An 18,614-nucleotide genomic window follows, 5' to 3' on the forward strand; every position below is an offset into this window, starting at 1 on the left:
TAAATCTCTGCCGGCTTTCCCGACGCATTCCGGGATCCCTGTGCTTCACAGCTCTTGAGAATCTCGTTTACGACGAACTCAGACACGTCTTCTCCGAAGAAAGGTAGCATTTTGGTCCTCCAGCGCCATGACCGCTAATCAATGGCGGTCCGTGCTGGCCTCCTGCCGATGTTTTCGTTGTTGTCAATCACGGAGAGCTGCAGCCTCCCTCTCATCACTGGGTACGTGAAGTGCGTCCTCTTTGGAGCATACTTCAGGACGACGTTGTGATGTACCTCTAAGTTACCTGCAGCAATAGCAAAAATGATACTGCACATAATAATGGACTTACATTTCAAAATGTTTGCTTACTCAGCTACTTACCTAAGAAAACATGGCTTAGTTCATATGTCACAATTAAAAAGAAAAAAATGTCAAAACCTTGACAATGATGTAACATAAAAGATTTATTGGGATACAGAATGTAAGAATAAGAAAAATGTATAGAGGACAATAACAAACAATATGGTTAGTTCTACCTTTCACAAAAGGAATCTGACAATGCAGAAAGGAATCTAAATGCCCTTAAATGTATCTGCTTTTGGACAAGAATGACACGTTTCTTTTTCAAATACAGCTTGTACCTTAGAGTCATCTAAAATATTGCACATAACAGAGATGGTAGAGGAAGCTGAGCTCTTCTGTGATACAACTAAAACGAAACACCCACCTGTATGCTTGAACTTGGTCATTTGGCTCATGTCTTTTAGCAGTGTGGTCTCTAAGACGACTTCTGCCAGGGCCTTGTGGGGGGCTGAACCCATCTTCATCCACTTCTTCTTCTTTTTCTGTCTGGCTGTCAAGTGTAGGTGCTCACACTTGTGGAACATGCTGTTACCAGACCATCTGTGCCTGTTACAGATGTGGTTCAAGATGGACCTCCATTTCTCCCTCAGTAGCTGAAACACATGATGGCATATACATGTATATAGGGTATAGTCTGAATTTATTTTCTCCATGTAATGTGACCCACTGTCTGGGAACTTTCAAAAGGTATTGGTGTATACAACTTCACGCATAAATGCAAATCGTTGGCATACAAACTATCAAAACATGTAATACATTCTATGTTAGGTGCAAATCTTCCTTTTGGAATAACTTTGAACTGAAAGCAAATTAACATACCTCTGCTCTTTCCTGGCAAGTCTTCGCTGACGACCACAAGTGGTTTCCTATAGACTTCTTCCATAGTAGCAGTTCCTGGCAGTTTTTTGGCGACGCCTCAGGGGCGGAGCCGTTCTTATAGTACTGCGATTGAGTTGCCAGGAATTCTAAAAATTCCACGCATGCATTCCCTAGGGAATTCTTTTTTGCCTACATTTTGCGGGACCGGTCTTTACACAAAGAAGAGAGGAACTCTAATCTTGGGGCATGGAATAGCCACAAGGTTAGAGTTTGTTTGTGCACACTATTAAACTCTATATTACAGCTTTTTAAAGATATTTCATATTAACTTTCTGCATGTTAATTTAGACCAAAATGTCGTATAATGTTTCGTATAATGAGTAATGTTACGCCTGGCCCTGTAATTGACACTGGTTCATATAGATGCCGTTTTGAAAACTGTTTTTGATATGTCAATTATAAAAGATGCAGAGATGAGATTTTCCTTACATTGGGCACGGTACGGTGGACATTTAACTCAGACTGACCGTGACTACATGATGCTGGCCTTACTTTTACTTAGCCTTACTGTGTGATGGAAGTGATGTTTTGTATGGGTGTTTTCATTTATTTGGTGTGTTTTGTATCATGTGCGTTACCTGAATATTGCTATTTCATTGATTTCTCTTTTTTTTTTTGCTTTCATGATGATGTCACATTTGATATTTGTTGGGATATATCGGTACTCCAATTCATCCGCAACTGGGATTCTTGCTGGCCAGTGAATCCTTCTGTAGACCTGCGGGCTACCTGTGGACACAAATAGACAAAAACACATAAATAAATAAATAAATGCCATTAATCTGCTTGTTACAATACGTTTTATGCAGGTATGCTCTTCTTGCAGGTCACATGCAAAGTGTGTGAGCCAATTATGTTTACAGACTTCATCGATGTTTTAAATGTTGATGGTCATATGTTTGTTAATTGATTATGATAAATTACAATGACTAGCAATGACATATGAACTATATGTTACCTAGCTCAACAAAATCACAAATACATCGTCCGATTGGGCTTTATATTTCCAGCTATACGAGACAAGGGGGCCCCAACCCGCCCCACTTTGTCCTGACGTTAAACCCTATCTGCTACTCAAATGTCAAGGCCATACTTTGTTCGCGGGACAAGAGATACATTGAAGATTTTTTTTCACTAATCAAACAAATGTTCTTCTTTTCTGCATAAAGTGTTCATAAAATTTCACTTTGTACACCTACCAAAACCGGATAACAGGAAAATCCATTATTTCCGTCTTGAGTAAATCCTCTTCGGACAATACATGTATTATTTACAAAAACGACGCTGTAATTCCAGAATTAGCTTCTAGGGGACCTAAACTTATGTCATTTTCATTTCTTCCAAAGCACAAGATCTGATGACCACCCACAGTTGTGACCATAGAATATTCAGACATAAGACATCAGAACCGGGAGTTTCGCTGCCGAACCAAAAGAAGCCGCTAGGAGGCTTATGAAATTTCATCATTTCCAGTTTTCGTCACACCTGGTCATAACAGCGCGCCAAGTACAAAACCAATCCATCCTGTCGTTCTTGAGTTCTTTGTACACAGACAAGTAAACACTACTGAATAGGTTGAAAAGGTCGGTCGAACACGATGTTAAGTAGCTGAAACTTTAAATAAACAGATATACTGAAGTTCTCTAGCAAAAAAACGACCAAAGAGCAACTAAAAAAATCCAATATCTAAGTGATAATCAATACTTCAGTAATGTTGAGCCAGTAGCAAAATTACAACTGGGTCACTCGCTCGGATGACGGCATACAATTTATAAAACTAGTTGATACAATGGATCACGCTCCAAAGAACATTTACAACGTAAGTAAAAAGAACATTATTTTGTTTTAGTCGTAGCATTAGCGAACGGTCCCTCACACACAAGGGGCACAAGCGGTACTAATCAAGAGATGAGGCAGGCGCGGCCAAGCCGGTATGGTCATTCTGAGCAAAGCGTTTTGTTTAATAGCGACCACGAAAACAAAAAAGACCAATTAGAGTAAGCCATTTTGCGTAAAAACGTCCATCTGTTCGACTGGGGTTGGATCATTACGGTGAGATGGAGTAAGACAATTCAGTTCAAATTCCCCTTCCGGAATTCCCCTGGTCTCCCCCATGCCTGGCTCACAGCGGCTGTGGAAAACGTGTTTTCGATCCCGTGTTTATTCTTCGCCAGGAATCGGGACAGCTAGGGACGGTACGCGACATGAACGGTATAACCATCGTATTTCTGACAAAGAAAATTCAAGATTTCTTTACTGATAGATATATGAACTTGAATAGGCATTTTGGTGCCATACTGACACGCAGGGCAGTTTATATTGACGTCTGAGCTAAAATTCGCTGAACACTTTCCAAAAACTTAGGGCGATTCCAGCCTGCTGACGAACAACTCGAAATAAAAACAGAGTCTGTGACCATCTATACTTTGCTCGAGCATACAATTTGCAAAACTTAAGTTAAAACTGTGGACCACGTAGAGAAAACGTTTTACCGGTGGAAACAAATTAGCCACACAAGACGGCCATACCACAACTCAAGACGGAAAACAAATAGATATGTATGAAAAAATTCACAGTCGAAGATATACGCATCAAGCAAGAAAATAAAATCCTCAAAGTCCCAAAATAACCAGAGCTTGCAAGAAGTGATTCATTTCTAATACAGACCTACCTTACCTTACCTAGTCCCATCCTCATTTGTGATATTGCAACTCTAGCACGTTTATCGTCACCGATAACATACCATTAAAAATATCTTTCGAGCTACGAATTCACTTTACCTAAACAGATGAGCGGACACGGGGGTTGTTTACGGGGTAACGATTGATTTAAATTAGCTACCCCGCTGACCCTGGGCGGCGATAAGTCGAAGGGACGGAGAAGAAGACAGGGTACCAGAAACAGGCCCATGATTGAATGATGCTTAGCAGACTGGGTCGGTACTAGTCTACCCTTGGAGAACAGTGTTTGAAATGACGGATTTCTTCACAAATTACAAAAGAATTACAAAAAAAACATTTAGAAGTCACAACTTTGCTTAAATATCAATCAGTCTCCAGTCCGATCTCAAAAATATCCACATGTAGGATAGATATTTTGAGTTTGGACTGGGATCTGATATTCAGGTCATAACATACCTTGAGACATGTCAGCTCGTCGGTTGGTCGGACGGTGGACCAGCAATTATCTTGGGGTGCCGGGCAGTCATTCCCGTAACCCGTCGACCGAGAAATAGCACTCCGGGAAGTTGTCGAGACCAACAAGACAAGAACTCCATGCCCCCCGAGTGGTCATCTATGTAGGCGGGAATAACTGCCTGATACCCCGAAAAAAAATTCTTGCCAACGAGCTAGCCGGTTCCCAGGGCAGTGAGTTCATCTTGCCGCGCCTCTGTGCGCCTTGGCCTGGGCTGCTCCAGAAGCGCTCTGCCAGCCCGCTCCGGTGTCACCGACTCGACCCGCTGACGACTTGATCTGTACTGAAAAACAGATAGCTGAACACGAAATGACTGCTTTCAGGTTCACCGTCTGATTGGCCACAAGCCCGCAGCTGACCTATCGCTGACCAATCACTTATGAGAATCGCCTTTGCTATTTTCAATACTAGAAGATTGATGAACTGAGTGGTCACATGTCGCCCAGATGTCGCCCAACTGTTGGGTTGACTCAGCATCCTGGAGGATCTGTTTGTTGTTTGACCTCATGTAACCAACTCGGTTTGACCTAGATATGTCATCAGTGATACACACCTTCCTTGGAAATCCCACGGGCCCCACCCCACCTATGATACAGCCAATATCATCGAAGCAAACAAACATTTTGCATTCGGGCTATGTCTCACGAACTTGAAGCTTGCACCCACATAAGTCACACATTGCAGGTGTTTATGTTGAAACGTAAAAATCTTCCCGGCAAGGTGTCAACCCAACCCGAGCGGCCTTTCTTGTGGGTTATGGTATGGTTTAGTAGATGGTGAATAGAGAGCTGTGATGAAGGTACCATTTCTTAGAAGGGAACAGGCCCAACTCCTCTTAGGCAAATTATTGTACCAAGAGCCAGCGTAATCTTATTTTTATAGGTGTATATAAACGGCAATTTTTGGTGACTCCGTGACTCTGCGAGGGTGCCCCTGAGTTTTACTTTCGGGTTCACAACGGTGATCTCAAGTTCTTTCACGATTAGCGAAAATCATTAGTGCCACTCAGTGTGGGAAAGTAGCGAAGTATTTTTGTCACATGTGCTCTATGTCCGACATCTTTGCATTTTGGGACACATCTTTGGGAACAGCTATACTAGATATCACATCAAGGGACGTACACTGTACCTGAAACACATTAATACCTGTACCTAGCCCGTCGAGGCATGAATGTACAATAAAGGTCTTTCATTCATTCATTCATTAATACTATCGAAGTTGGGTGACTTCGATGGGTTTTCGTGCAAAAATAATTACACGCCCCGTCACTGCTGGTCTGGTTGCTAGGCTTTTTCCATGACCCACACAGGTCAACTCCTCGGCTCTAGAGCCAACAACGCATTGTCCCTAAGGAAATTCCACAACAGAAACACCCCATCCGTTACCCTGATATAATATTGAGATCGGTGTCGTCAGGCTAGGCAAAAGGCGTCTCAACACTATTTCTACCTCTTGAAACTGAGCCCATATTTTTATCAGGGAAGTTTCTGATTACATAAATATAGCTAGAATATGTTTATGTGATACTCTGCTACATTGTATTCTTTGCCCCGAGTCAACACGGGGTAGAGGCCTCACCAGCTAATATCAACAAACAACTGTGACTGATGAACCTATTCAACAACAAACAGCCGACCTTTCAAAACAGGCATGCTTACTGTGACCTCAAAACAAAAAAGGAAAACTGGGGAATGTATAAGGAATTATCAGGATATGATCAATTATGTGCCAGCAACAGGTATGACAGACTCTAAATGCACTCATAGAACTAAAGCCTTGTAAAGTGCCCTGTTGTATGTACATTTACGTTGTAAGTTGATCACTATCATCAATACATATTTCTTGATAATATTAACGTTACATGAAAAAAAGCAGAATCTAAAAAGAAACTCTCCCATTGATTCGATTTTTTAAAGATTTGTAATATATCTAACGAAACAAGGAAGTGAAATATACAAATACAAATGTAGAAACAAAAACATTTACCTCTCCAGGTTCTGTAGGTTTATATCCAGTTGCGTTCTTGGCCATTTACTAATTCCTCATGTACAAACGTCCGTTCCTAGATCCTGGAAAATCATCGTCCTTCTCCAAGTTCGTTCGTTCGTTTTCCAAGTTCAAACCCACTTGTGCCCCATGGCGGGTTTGCCCTCGGGGAGAGTAGAAACCCCCAGGGCGGGCCTGGTGCTTACACAGAAATTTGGCCACTACCATCGGTTAACTATTACTTATTCGCACAGAGTCGATTTATTAGCTCCCCTCTCTTCTCTCATCTATCTGTTCTGACCTGTCCTACCATCACTCCTGTTTATGTAACCGACGGGGACAGACTATCAAAACCACATGCCCATTGATCATGTCACTCTCTGAGCGAGCCGCCTCTGTCGGCCGTCTCAAGAGGGCACAAGGCACTGTCTTTCTCAGAAGTCTGCTGGTCAGCAGGCAAATGCCCCTGCGTCATGAATTTCGGAGGTTTCCATATGGAGCCAAGATGTGACAGAACCCTAACTTGAAATAAGATACAGTGTAAATCCAGATCAAAATTGTTGTTTGTTTGTTTGTTTATTCTTTATTTAACTAGGGTAAAGCATGTCGCACTAATCATGACAAAGCAGAGGTTACAGTCGGGGGAGGGGTGACATTTATATGTTAGTAGAATGGTGTAGTGAGCCGTATTTTTTTATTTTTTTTTTATTGAACAAACACATGAAGGCAAAATAACAGACAAGTAGCGGCCCACTCAAGTTAAGACAACTTATTTCGGTGCCGCTATTTAAAAGAAAATAAGAAAAACATATGATTGACAAGATGCAGTAAATCTGTGCAAATGGTATACTAGTGTATTGACTGGTGGAAGCGCAAGTCCTGGTACCCCCCCCCCCGGAAATATAGGTCACGAAAAAAAAACATGGTTATAAATGGCCAGTTTGCACAATGAAGTTCTGAGTTGAAGACATAATCAAACAGTTTGTGGAATAGTTGCAAAGGGAAGTACCAAAAAGTAGTAAATATTTGAGTTTACCATCAGAGAGAGAGAAAATATCTAAAAGATGTCCTACGATCCTAGAAAGTTTTATTTTCTAGTTTTAAAAGCCGTATTTTGTTCAGCTCAGACCCAAGTGGTCGATCCTGTCACCGGTGTTGTGCCCTTGGAAAAGGCAGATTACACGACTCTCCGTCACTCAGGTGAAAATGAGAACTTAGCTTCGGCTCGGACTCGGATTGGACGTTAAATGGAGGTCCCGTGTTTGAGGACAGCCACACCCTGAGCGTGTAAAAGAAACCACACACTTATCGAAAAGAGTAGACCGGGTCTTACCCCGTGTGAGTGGATCAGTTAAGTCCGTCCCGGGCTATGCAGCCTGCCCTTTTCAGTACAAACCTGGTGTGTTACACATGCGACAGTTACCGGATGTGCAATACAAACAAACAAACAAAGAGAACAAAGTAGTAGACACGATTTCTTCTTCTCTTCGGTCGCGGTTGTAGGCAGGCGTAATGAATCCTGGACAATACCCCCCTCCCCCGGCTCTTGGGGAGAATATAATTGTGTGTTGGGCCTTCTATCGGCTTTTTTGGAACTGCAGGGATGGGTTTTGCTCTAGAATTCAAGCATAATAACTCAACAACGAGTTATTGGGTCGTCATATTTTTTATAGATATATAGATATATTAAATGATAAATAATTTACATGGTTAGATACAAATCGATATCTAATTTGCATAATTGATAAGTAAACTTAACAAATCCGCTACACTTCATACCGGGACTCATAAACATGTGATATATGTGAAATATCGCTATAAAAACGGTTAGGATATTAGTTGTGGAACTACAAGCACTGTTGTGTCCTTCCATGATCATGACCGGCTCGGGTTTGACATTGTTTTACTTTCATTATTCCATACGTGTGTGAGGCAGTGTTGTGATAGAATATTTTATTCTGTACATATTTACATGGATTCACGACAAAAGTTTTATTCCTTTTACGTACAACAGCTCTTGACTAGTCCTTGCGCCAGGCCCTCTACCCCCTGGTCTGTCTCTCCTGACTTACTTGCCTTACTTCTAATCTGAAATCTGCAGGCCGGTTAAATCCTTCCAGATGACTCCGTCACATGGTCCTAAAAGGAGCCGTGGTTTCTTGCCCGGCCTGTGTTGTGTCTCCTTTGCGTTTGATGTAAAGAACGATTTCATACCGTCTTTGCCTAACAGTACAGCCACGTTCTATCCGTTGTTACCTCCATAGAAAATGGAGGCAGTGTTGTTTCGGTGTGGCTGTGCGTGTGCCTGTGTTTCCAGATATTTGTGTTCCCAGGTTTTGTGGTCAACGTAACTCCCTGGTATGTGACCTTGGTATTGCAGAAGAATTTTCGCTTTTTGTATCTTTGTCCTGGATGTGAGGTCTTAATATTTTGGTGGCAAATAGCTTTTGATGTGAGGAAGAAGTTGTGTAGCCCCCCACCCCCATCCCCAGGCTCCCTAGCAGCTTCTTCTGCGGGGGCATTGTTCTTAAGCATTTTAAGGGGTGTAACGACTACAGTTCTGCTTTAAACGTCCTTAAATATCTATATTATCAAGCAGAAATAATGTTCGATCACTGGATCCTTTGTTCTTGTATACAGTTTATCCACATAGATAATATTCACACAAACAGAGCTATATGACACAGATATTACCAAGATAATGACACGTCACCAGGACATTAATCCTTCAGAACAATCTTACATTAGGACATTGCGTTGTGTTAACTACAAAACAGAGTTACTTCAGACAAATGTCACCGGGCACTAACAGTGGACTGCCCTTCCTTGCACGAACTGTGGCCTCATATAGAAATAAAAACGAAAACTTTGGGGGAACATATGAGGATTTATGTGCCAGCATCAGATATGACAGACTCTGATGAACTCATAGAACTAAAGCTTTGTAAAGTGCCCTGTTGTATGTACATTTACTTTGCAAGTTGATCACTATCATCAATAGATATTTCTTGATAGTATTAACGTAATACATGAAAAAAAACACGAAAAGAATCTAAAAAAAATCTCCCATTGATTCAATATTTCAAAGATTTGTAGAACATCTAACGATACAAAGATGTGAGCTATACAAATAGATAGAAACAAAAACATTACTTTTCCAGGTTCTGTAGGTTATCCAGTTGCGTTCTTGGGCCGTTTACTAATTCCTCCTGTACAAACGCCCATTCCGTAGATCCTGGAAAAATCATCGTCTTTCCCCATGCGTTCGTTCTCCAAGTTCAAACCAACTTCCCATGTACGGGACCCATGGCGGGTTTGGCAGCATTCTTTTACTACAGAGGACACAGAGCTGATACATGGCTTCTCTTTACCGATCTTGCTGGCGGGCACATTATTCCGGGAACACCCAGACTGGGTTGTTTGTATTGCTTAAATTGCAGTAAACCGCCTCATGGCGTAACACATCAGGTTTATACTTCATTCAAACCGGGAGGAACCCTTCTCTTTTCGATAAACGTGATGGGTTCTTTATCGGAGCTTTGTGTGTAGTGGTTCATGGTGGGGTTTATTTCACGGTGTTTAATTATGTTAACAACAGGAAATACACTGTTGCTGTATTCTTCTTGTTTTTCTAATCTCTTCAGGTTCTCCTGTCATGTTTGAACACCTCTATCACTTGATATAAGTCGATAACAAACGAACGGAAGTTAATGATTTTGGCACGTGGGTAGTTTGATCAGAGACGAGTACGACGAATTACTATTATTACTCTAAGTCGCACATAACTTGCATGATTAATGAGGAAACGAGTACATGCTACGGATGTAATACTAGGAGTGAAGGTAGCTATAGGAAAGGTGCATATAACGCACAATGTTAATATGTGACGCATTTTCACAATTGATACAGAAACTTGTTATTTCCTTGAATGGTACATGTACATGGTCGGAACGCGAAAACCCGTATTAATGTAAAAACCACCACCACCGTCATTACCTTCCCACCAATGTGTTGTCGACGCGGTGTTCATATGGTGTTAGTTATGGCCTCATACCGGACTTTTGTTGTTATTTAAAATAACGCTTCATTATGCAACTTTTATTAAAAAACAGTTCTGCTGGAGATGTTTTAATTTCTATTGCAAGAGCACTTATCCAGTAATCAATACAAAAAATGTCCCCAAAATCCGACCGACTATAACTGTACGTAAATACTATCCACAAAGAGGGGTTTTCCTCTCGTGAACCGCTGACCGCATTACTCAGGATAAACAAACGTACACGTCCGACACTCGCACGAATGCCGAAACTTTCCTTCCTGATTCTGTCAAAATACATAACCTTTCATCTCAAATCCTTTCGATATGACATGGAGGCGATAAAAGGCAATTTATCATCCACGGTTTCTGGGCCAAATTTATATTTTGGTAGGGATTCCCACTCGGAGTAATACAGGAACGAGACCTTATGTCTCACCCAACGACTTCGTGGAAACAGGTTGTCCCCGTTCTTATCTACTGGACCTACTACCTGTTCCCGCTTATCGCCGATCAGTTAGATGTTATCTCTGCTATCTGTACTGCTGTCACACTGTTCCTACTGCCATCAATCGTACGGGGTGACTGTTATCGTCTGGTGCGTTACCACGATGGTGTTTTTTTTAAGAGTACAGTGAAACTCGTATTTGCTGTCTTGGTTATTAGCATGCAAGATCCACTCAAAGAAAGTCAAGGGTCCAAAATTATAGCTCTACCCATCACTGATAACCATACTCAGAAAGCGACACAATCAGCGAGAGGCGAGGACTAGAGGTATGGGAATGGGCCATGGATGGGAAGGTCCCGATCTGATCGGTCAGGGGCCCACCTAGACCCACGGTGTAGGTTCAGGGAGATAAAGCAATAGTACCACAATTTGCATGCACAATAAAATGTACGCAGTAGAATACGATCCTTGAGTAGTGTAGATTCATTGTATCATTATATCATGTTGTATCATTTGTTGTGACCTGTACTAAACCCAGTGGGTATGAATGTACAATAAAGGTCTTCATTCAATAATTGAACTACATACTGTAAATGCAGAAATGTTTGCGGAGCTTGAGACGGGAGGGAAGTTTTGTCTCCCCGCAAGCTGACAGGATATGTTGCATGCCCATACGTTTTGAAAAAAAAGTCGTGACACACCACAGGCTACGAGTATAAGTATAAGGTATGAGTGCACCGGGGCTTGAGACGGGACGGAATTGTGCCCCCTGCCCAATTGCACAAGAGGAGAGTATTAGAAGAGGATATAACGTTATGATCTAAAACTAGAATTTCAATGTTTTAGCTCAGAGTGGCCCACGCACGCGACCGTACGTAATCGGGTCGGCGTTCAGGACGTGTATCGGAAGGTCTCGGAAATTACTAGGGGTGGGTACCGGTATAGAAAATTCAGGCCCAGGTCCGGTTCAGGTCCAAAGGATCAGGTCCAGGTCCGGACCTGAACCTGGTAGGTCACCACCCCCATCCCCCAGCAGCTTGCTCTACGGGGGCATTGTTCCCTTAACTATTTTAAGGATGATAGCGAAACAGAATAACGACGACTTTCCATCATATTTAGTATGCAGGTAGTTTAGTTAAATGTGTACGTAATATCATGGTGATTAAGCAAATTATAACTTGATTTCAATAATTAATGACGAGAATCTGTAATTGGCTATTTATACAGTGTATGCGATTCAACTGTGGCGGTGTGTTCACATGCAGCTATTGTACTAGGTAAGACTTTGGTACTTTGATCCCGCGGCTACTGCTGGTGGAGTGCTTGTTGTAGTGAGACAGACGAAAAGCCTCGGCCGTGATGCGTTTGATATGACACGTCTTTGACAAATTCCAAACTGTATCCCTCTCTGTATCTATCCATGCTAATTCAAAGCGTTGATGTTGCTAGACTCCTTCACCGGCCTCTCTGGGGGCCTACCTACCTTGTCCAAGGCTGTATTACAGCGTGTAAATTGACCTCACCTTACATCACGCATGACGTCAATAAAACATAGTACAGACACTTTTTTATCAGAGTTAAAAGACAGTGATGATTACCTGCACTTTAAGTCATGATTTCTAAAGATGACGAGCAAATTTAGACTACATCACTTTTGAACACAGTTATACGGTAACCGGTCCAGCTACTTACTTCGGTTAAGACTTCTCAATACCTACTTCAACGAAAAAGTCCAAACCGTACCGCCGTTACCTTCTTACTAATTCTCACGTCGCCAGTGTTTTTTTTTAAAAACCACACTTTTTCTTCTTGCCCTTGCCAGCAGCTTTTTTCCGATGTTTTTTGAGACATGAAAGATGTCAAATTGGTGCTGAATATCTTTATACTTTGTCTTCATAAGGGCGCCTACCCCTCTGTGTCTGTCTGTAGCCAGGCAATTGACTTCAATGCCATCTTCATCCAGCTTCTGAAGACACCGATCCAGTCCCTCTTTCTCCATGGCTTGGGATGAGCCTGTCTCTGTACACTGCACCAGTTCCATTGCAATAATCAGTGAAGTTGTCTCCTCCATTATAGTATATGAACTATATTTTGCGTTATGGCCTGGTGAATCGCACCTTGCGTCGCCGACAACATCTACTGGCGCTTCTCTGCACAGGTCCAGTGCCATACTTCTATCATACTGATTATAGTCATTTATTGCTGGCAGTGCATATGTCTTTTGAACCTTGAAGAACGTTTCCTGACTGAAAAACTCCAGTGCCTTAGCAAAGTCTTCAAACTTTTGTATGGATCCGCCAGCAAATAGAATTGCAGAGGAGATGAGCAGGTTTCCCCTTGCCATGCCTCTATCAAACGGCTGTGAGTACCAGGTGCCGTAATGTTGGTTACAACATGTCCATTCCACTATTATGGCTGACCCCCTCGTCCTCGTCTCAAAAGTCATGTCTGCGCAGCAAGTCGGGCAGCTCCTGAACAGTTCCTGCAGTTGTTCTCCAAAAACGATAAATCGCTTCCCAACAAGTGAAGGTGCAGAAGATTCAGCTTCATCAATGTCGTCTTCTGATGATTCTTCTGACGACTCAGGATGGTAAGATGAGTCTAAATCAGCCTTTCCAGGGGTAGTCATAACTGATGATGGGGTCGCACAGAACGATGAGTTTAGCACAGGATTACCAGGGGTAGTCATAACTGGTGATGGGGTGGCACAGAACGATGAGGTTAGCACAGGATTACCAGGGGTAGTCATAACTGGTGATGGGGTGGCACAGAACGATGAGTTTAGCACAGGATTACCAGGGGTAGTCATAACTGGTGATGGGGTGGCACAGAACGATGAGTTTAGCACAGGATTACCAGGGGTAGTCATAACTGGTGATGGGGTGGCACAGAACGATGAGTTTAACATAGGATTCCTTGGTTTGATTGGGGTTGATTGCAGGAATTTCTGTTCTGTCTGAGTTGCAACTGTCATATTTGCTGGGACAGGTTTGGAACTTCTACTTGCTGCAGCTGGAACTTGGTTGGAAACAGAACTGTATGCAGGAACTGGGCTGGAGACAGCATTATTTGCTGAAAAAAGGGTGGGGACATCTTGACTTGCTGGAACTGTGTTGGAGATCATGTTGGCTGGAATGAGTTCGAAAACTCTACTTGCTGCAACTGGAACACTACTTGCAGGAACAAGTTTGAAAACTGAGCTTGAGACAGCACTGCTTGTTGCGCTGCTTGTTGAAGCTGGCTTGGGTACAGCACTGCTTGCTGAAGCTGGCTTGGGGATAGCGCTCCTTGTTGAACTTGAAGCTGGCTTGGGGATAGCACTGCTTGTTGAAGCTGGCTTGGGGATAGCGCTGCTTGTTGAAGTTGGCTTGGGGACAGCGCTGCTTGTTGAAGCTCGCTTGGGTACAGCACTGCTTGTTGAACTTGAAGCTGGCTTGGGTACAGCACTGCTTGTTGAAGCTGGCTTGGGTACAGCACTGCTTGTTGAAGCTGGCTTGGGTACAGCACTGCTTGTTGAAGCTGGCTTGGGTACAGCACTGCTTGTTGAAGCTGGCTTGGGGGTAGCGCTGCTTGTTGAAGCTACCTTGGGGACAGCACTGCTTGTTGAACTTGAAACTAGTTTAGGGACAGCACTGCTTGTTGAACTTGAAGCTGACTTGGGTACAGCACTGCTTGTTGAACTTGAACCTGGCTTGGGGACAGCACTGCTTGTTGAAGCTGGCTTGGGGACAGCACTACTTGTTGAACTTGACGCTGGCTTGGGGATAGCACTGCTAGTTGAACTTGAAGCTGGCTTGGGGACAGCACTGCTTGTTGAACTTGAAGCTGGCTTGGGGATAGCACTGCTTGTTGAAGCTGGCTTGGGGATAGCGCTGCTTGTTGAAGTTGGCTTGGGGACAGCGCTGCTTGTTGAAGCTCGCTTGGGTACAGCACTGCTTGTTGAACTTGAAGCTGGCTTGGGTACAGCACTGCTTGTTGAAGCTGGCTTGGGTACAGCACTGCTTGTTGAAGCTGGCTTGGGGGTAGCGCTGCTTGTTGAAGCTACCTTGGGGACAGCACTGCTTGTTGAACTTGAAACTAGTTTAGGGACAGCACTGCTTGTTGAACTTGAAGCTGACTTGGGTACAGCACTGCTTGTTGAACTTGAACCTGGCTTGGGGACAGCACTGCTTGTTGAAGCTGGCTTGGGGACAGCACTACTTGTTGAACTTGACGCTGGCTTGGGGATAGCACTGCTAGTTGAACTTGAAGCTGGCTTGGGGACAGCACTGCTTGTTGAACTTGAAGCTGGCTTGGGGACAGCACTGCTTGTTGAAGCTGGCTTGGGGATAGCGCTGCTTGTTGAAGTTGGCTTGGGGACAGCGCTCACTCGGTGGTTTTATTCGGTGGTTATAACAAAGGACCGGGCGTTATGACACCGTATACACCACGGGGCGGGTCATTAACCCTTAATTATAAAGACCACAGACAACAAGTACTATGGCTACCCCAGCTCCGCCCAGTTGTAATGATAGGAGCTTATACCCAGTGTGGCAATGTACGGTATCACAATGTTTTTACCTTCGCCAGGTTATATTCTATTTTTGCTTCACTGCATGCACTATTTTTGTTGCTTGTTCGCGCCACCACCATCGGCCACACTAGGGTTAGACCTCTAAGCTTATCCCTAGACGTCATGCCCCACACAGATGTAGTTGTGTCATTAACACCTGTAGTGTTCGCAGCCCCTGCGATGTCAGTGACCCTTGCATTATATGAACCCCCTGGACTGTCCTAACCCACCCCCTCTTATGCCCACACCTCTGTTGGGTCCATACCCTCTGCAATGCCCTTGTGATGCCTGAAACCCCTGTGGTGTCCGTTCCAACTGTAGTGTCCATACCCCCTGTAGTGTCCGTACCCCCTTGTAACCCACGTCAAATCGAGGTACCATTCGTCCTCTTGTGTAACGCTCGCTCCTTAGCGAACAAATTAGATGAATTTCATACTGCATTAAAATCTGTCATTATTGCAACCTAAATAAGATAGAGGCTGACTATCACTTTATTATGGACTGTACTTTGTACACCAACAAAAGAAACGTCCTCTTCGATTGCATGCAAGATATGTTCCCTAACTTCCATTATATAAATAGTAAGGAAACATTCATATTCTTTATGCAACTAGATAAATCCTGCATTATTGATCACATCTGCCCTTATGTTTACAACTGTATTAAGAAGCGAGAAGAAGTTGAACCTGTACATACTAGCGCATAGTAGTCTCTGTAGATGAAATTGTGCCTTATGCGCTACGACCTGTACTTAGCTTGTTGGAGCATAAATGTACAATAAAGGTCTTCCATTCATTCTTAATGAGAATATTGAGGTAGCGGCTGTATCATAAACATGGTTCCAACATGATGTCCCCGCTGACTTCTGGTCTCTTGATGGATACACTGTGTTCCGTAAATCGAGACATGACAAGTGGGGTGGTGGTGTTGCCTTGTATGTGAAGGATAGTATAGCTACAGGACAATTCACGACAATTGATGTACCTCCCGATGTTGAATGTATGTGGCTCATGTTAAGGCCCAAGCGCCAACCTAGAAAGATCACATCAATTGTTACTTGTGTAGTATACTCACCTCCTCAGTCTCCTCAGTCCCTCATAATGGGTGATTTTAATCACATGGATGTGTCCGACCTATGTTCTCGGAATGAAGGTTAGACAGTACACTTGATCTGATCATAACTAATCTCACTGATTATTATAACCCTCCCTCTGCAACTTCACCTCTTGGTCGCGGTGATCACAACGCTGTGCTGCTGACACCGAAGCACCGGGCACTCCAGAACAAGTATTTTCATGACAAACACGACCGATGAAGGACTCCAGTATCCGGTATTTTGGTCAGTGGGTGACTCAGCACCAGTGGGACTGGAGGTGCCAGAAGAGCAGGGGACACAGGACAAAACTACTGCCTTCTACAGGACATTACATCAGGCAATAGCAACACACTTTCCACTCAAGTCGGTGCCGATACATTTATATGACAAACTTTGGATATCACCCAGTATCAAGTCTTTGATGAAGGCAAGACAGCGGGCTTTCAACCAACAGAACTGGGAAGACTGGCGCAAACTCCGGAACAAGATCATGAGGGAGATCAAGTCCGCCAAAAAACAGTTCTACAACACCAGAGTTAAGAACCTTAAGAAGGAAAATCCAAGAACTTTGTTCAAGGAGTTGAATGTGCTGACGGGCAGCTGAAGGAAGATGACAGTTCGAGTGGAGGGAATGGACCCAGAAGACCACAGCGGCATGGCAAATAAAATCAAAGAGACACTTACCAACATCACAAAATCCTTACCACCGTTGAACTGTAACCGGTAGAGTGTTCGCCTTGCATTCGGTAGGTCGTGAGTTCGATCCCCGGCCGAGTCATACCAAAGACTCTAAAAATGGTACATGCTGCTTTCTCTGCTTAGCACTCAGCACTAATGAGGAAGAGTATGGAAGTTAAACACACATCACTACCAGCGGACCAGCACCCTGCTGTAGTGGCTTGCACATGTGTGGCCCAAGGGCTTCGAAGTGGGGATGGGCGCCACCCTACGCGTCTGTAGATGCATGGGCAAACTTTAACTTTTTTTTTTAACCGTTGAACTTGTCAGAACTACCATCATTTCTCCCTGCGAGGCCACCCCCGATGGTCCAGCCATGGCAGCTGTGCGAGAAATTGCTGAAGATAAAAACAACAATTGCAAAGGCTCAGGCCCGGATGGAGTAAGTGGCAGGCTGTTAAAGGAGTTCGCTTACGAACTCAGTACACCGATAGCCGACATCCTTAACACTTCCCTGTGATAAGGTACTGTTCCACAGGGATGGAAGGAGGCGATTGTGGTACCCCTACCTAAAACCTCTAGCCTGGGTACCATCCGGATAGTAGTTCGCTCCTATGTTCACTTCTGCTATCCAGAGAAACACAGAGAAGTGACTGTATATAGTGTATAATGAATGTCAGAGCTAGAAGCGACTGTATATAGTATATAATGAACGTCGGAGCGAACTACTTTCCGGATGGTACCCAGGCTATTAAACCTCCCCATCGGACATAAATCAGCTCCGCCCGTCTCACTCACGTCTCTCATAGCCAAAGTATGTGAGAGTTTCATGGCCACATGGGACCTACAGGACATAGAGAAGAACATATCTCCAGATCAATACGGATGTCTAAAAGGCCGATCGACCACACACTGTCTCGTCAGCCTCGCCGATCAACTCTACAAGACTGCCGACAGACTTGGCACTTGTAGCACATGGGTGCTTACAGACTACAGCAAGGCTTTCGACCTCGTCGAAACATCTGCTTGAGATGGGAGTCAGACCAGGACTTTTACCTTGGCTTACCAACTTTCATTCGGGACGCAGCCAGAAGACCAGATATCACGATGTACTGTCACGAACAAAACAACTTACGAGCGGTCTGGCACAGGGGACCAAACTAGGACCAATAGTGTTCATCGTCCACACGAACAAATCAACAGACAGCATGTAATCTCCCACCCGGGCCTTCGTCGACGACCTAAACATCAATGAATCAAGACTTCTCTCCGAAACATCCCAGCTACAGAATGAACTCAATGAACTGTCTTTGTGGTCAGATGAGAACAGCATGAAACTGAACCCTGCAAAATGTAAGGCCGTTCATGTCTGTTTCAGTCGCACACCACCTTCGCCACC

At 43.7% G+C, this 18,614-nt stretch overlaps 1 protein-coding gene and 1 long non-coding RNA gene across 2 annotated transcripts; both read right to left on the minus strand.

Moving 5' to 3' along the window:
• Positions 1 to 14: 14 nt before the first annotated feature.
• On the minus strand, positions 15 to 15,267 carry LOC118409777 (flocculation protein FLO11-like; the record flags this gene model as incomplete). Its single annotated transcript, XM_035811081.1, has 4 exons — positions 15 to 286; positions 710 to 938; positions 1,165 to 1,247; positions 12,690 to 15,267. Coding segments are annotated over 4 exons (3,042 nt in total), but the record flags the coding sequence as incomplete, so codon positions are not given.
• On the minus strand, positions 1,825 to 4,497 carry LOC118409778. The gene is made up of 2 exons (XR_004830479.1): positions 4,362 to 4,497; positions 1,825 to 1,953 (listed from the first exon to the last, which is right to left on the minus strand). It is a non-coding gene; the product is annotated as an uncharacterized LOC118409778 (long non-coding RNA).
• Positions 15,268 to 18,614: the final 3,347 nt, after the last annotated feature.

This window comes from Branchiostoma floridae, chromosome 2, assembly GCF_000003815.2.
Source record: "Branchiostoma floridae strain S238N-H82 chromosome 2, Bfl_VNyyK, whole genome shotgun sequence".
NCBI classification, from domain to species: domain Eukaryota; kingdom Metazoa; phylum Chordata; class Leptocardii; order Amphioxiformes; family Branchiostomatidae; genus Branchiostoma; species Branchiostoma floridae.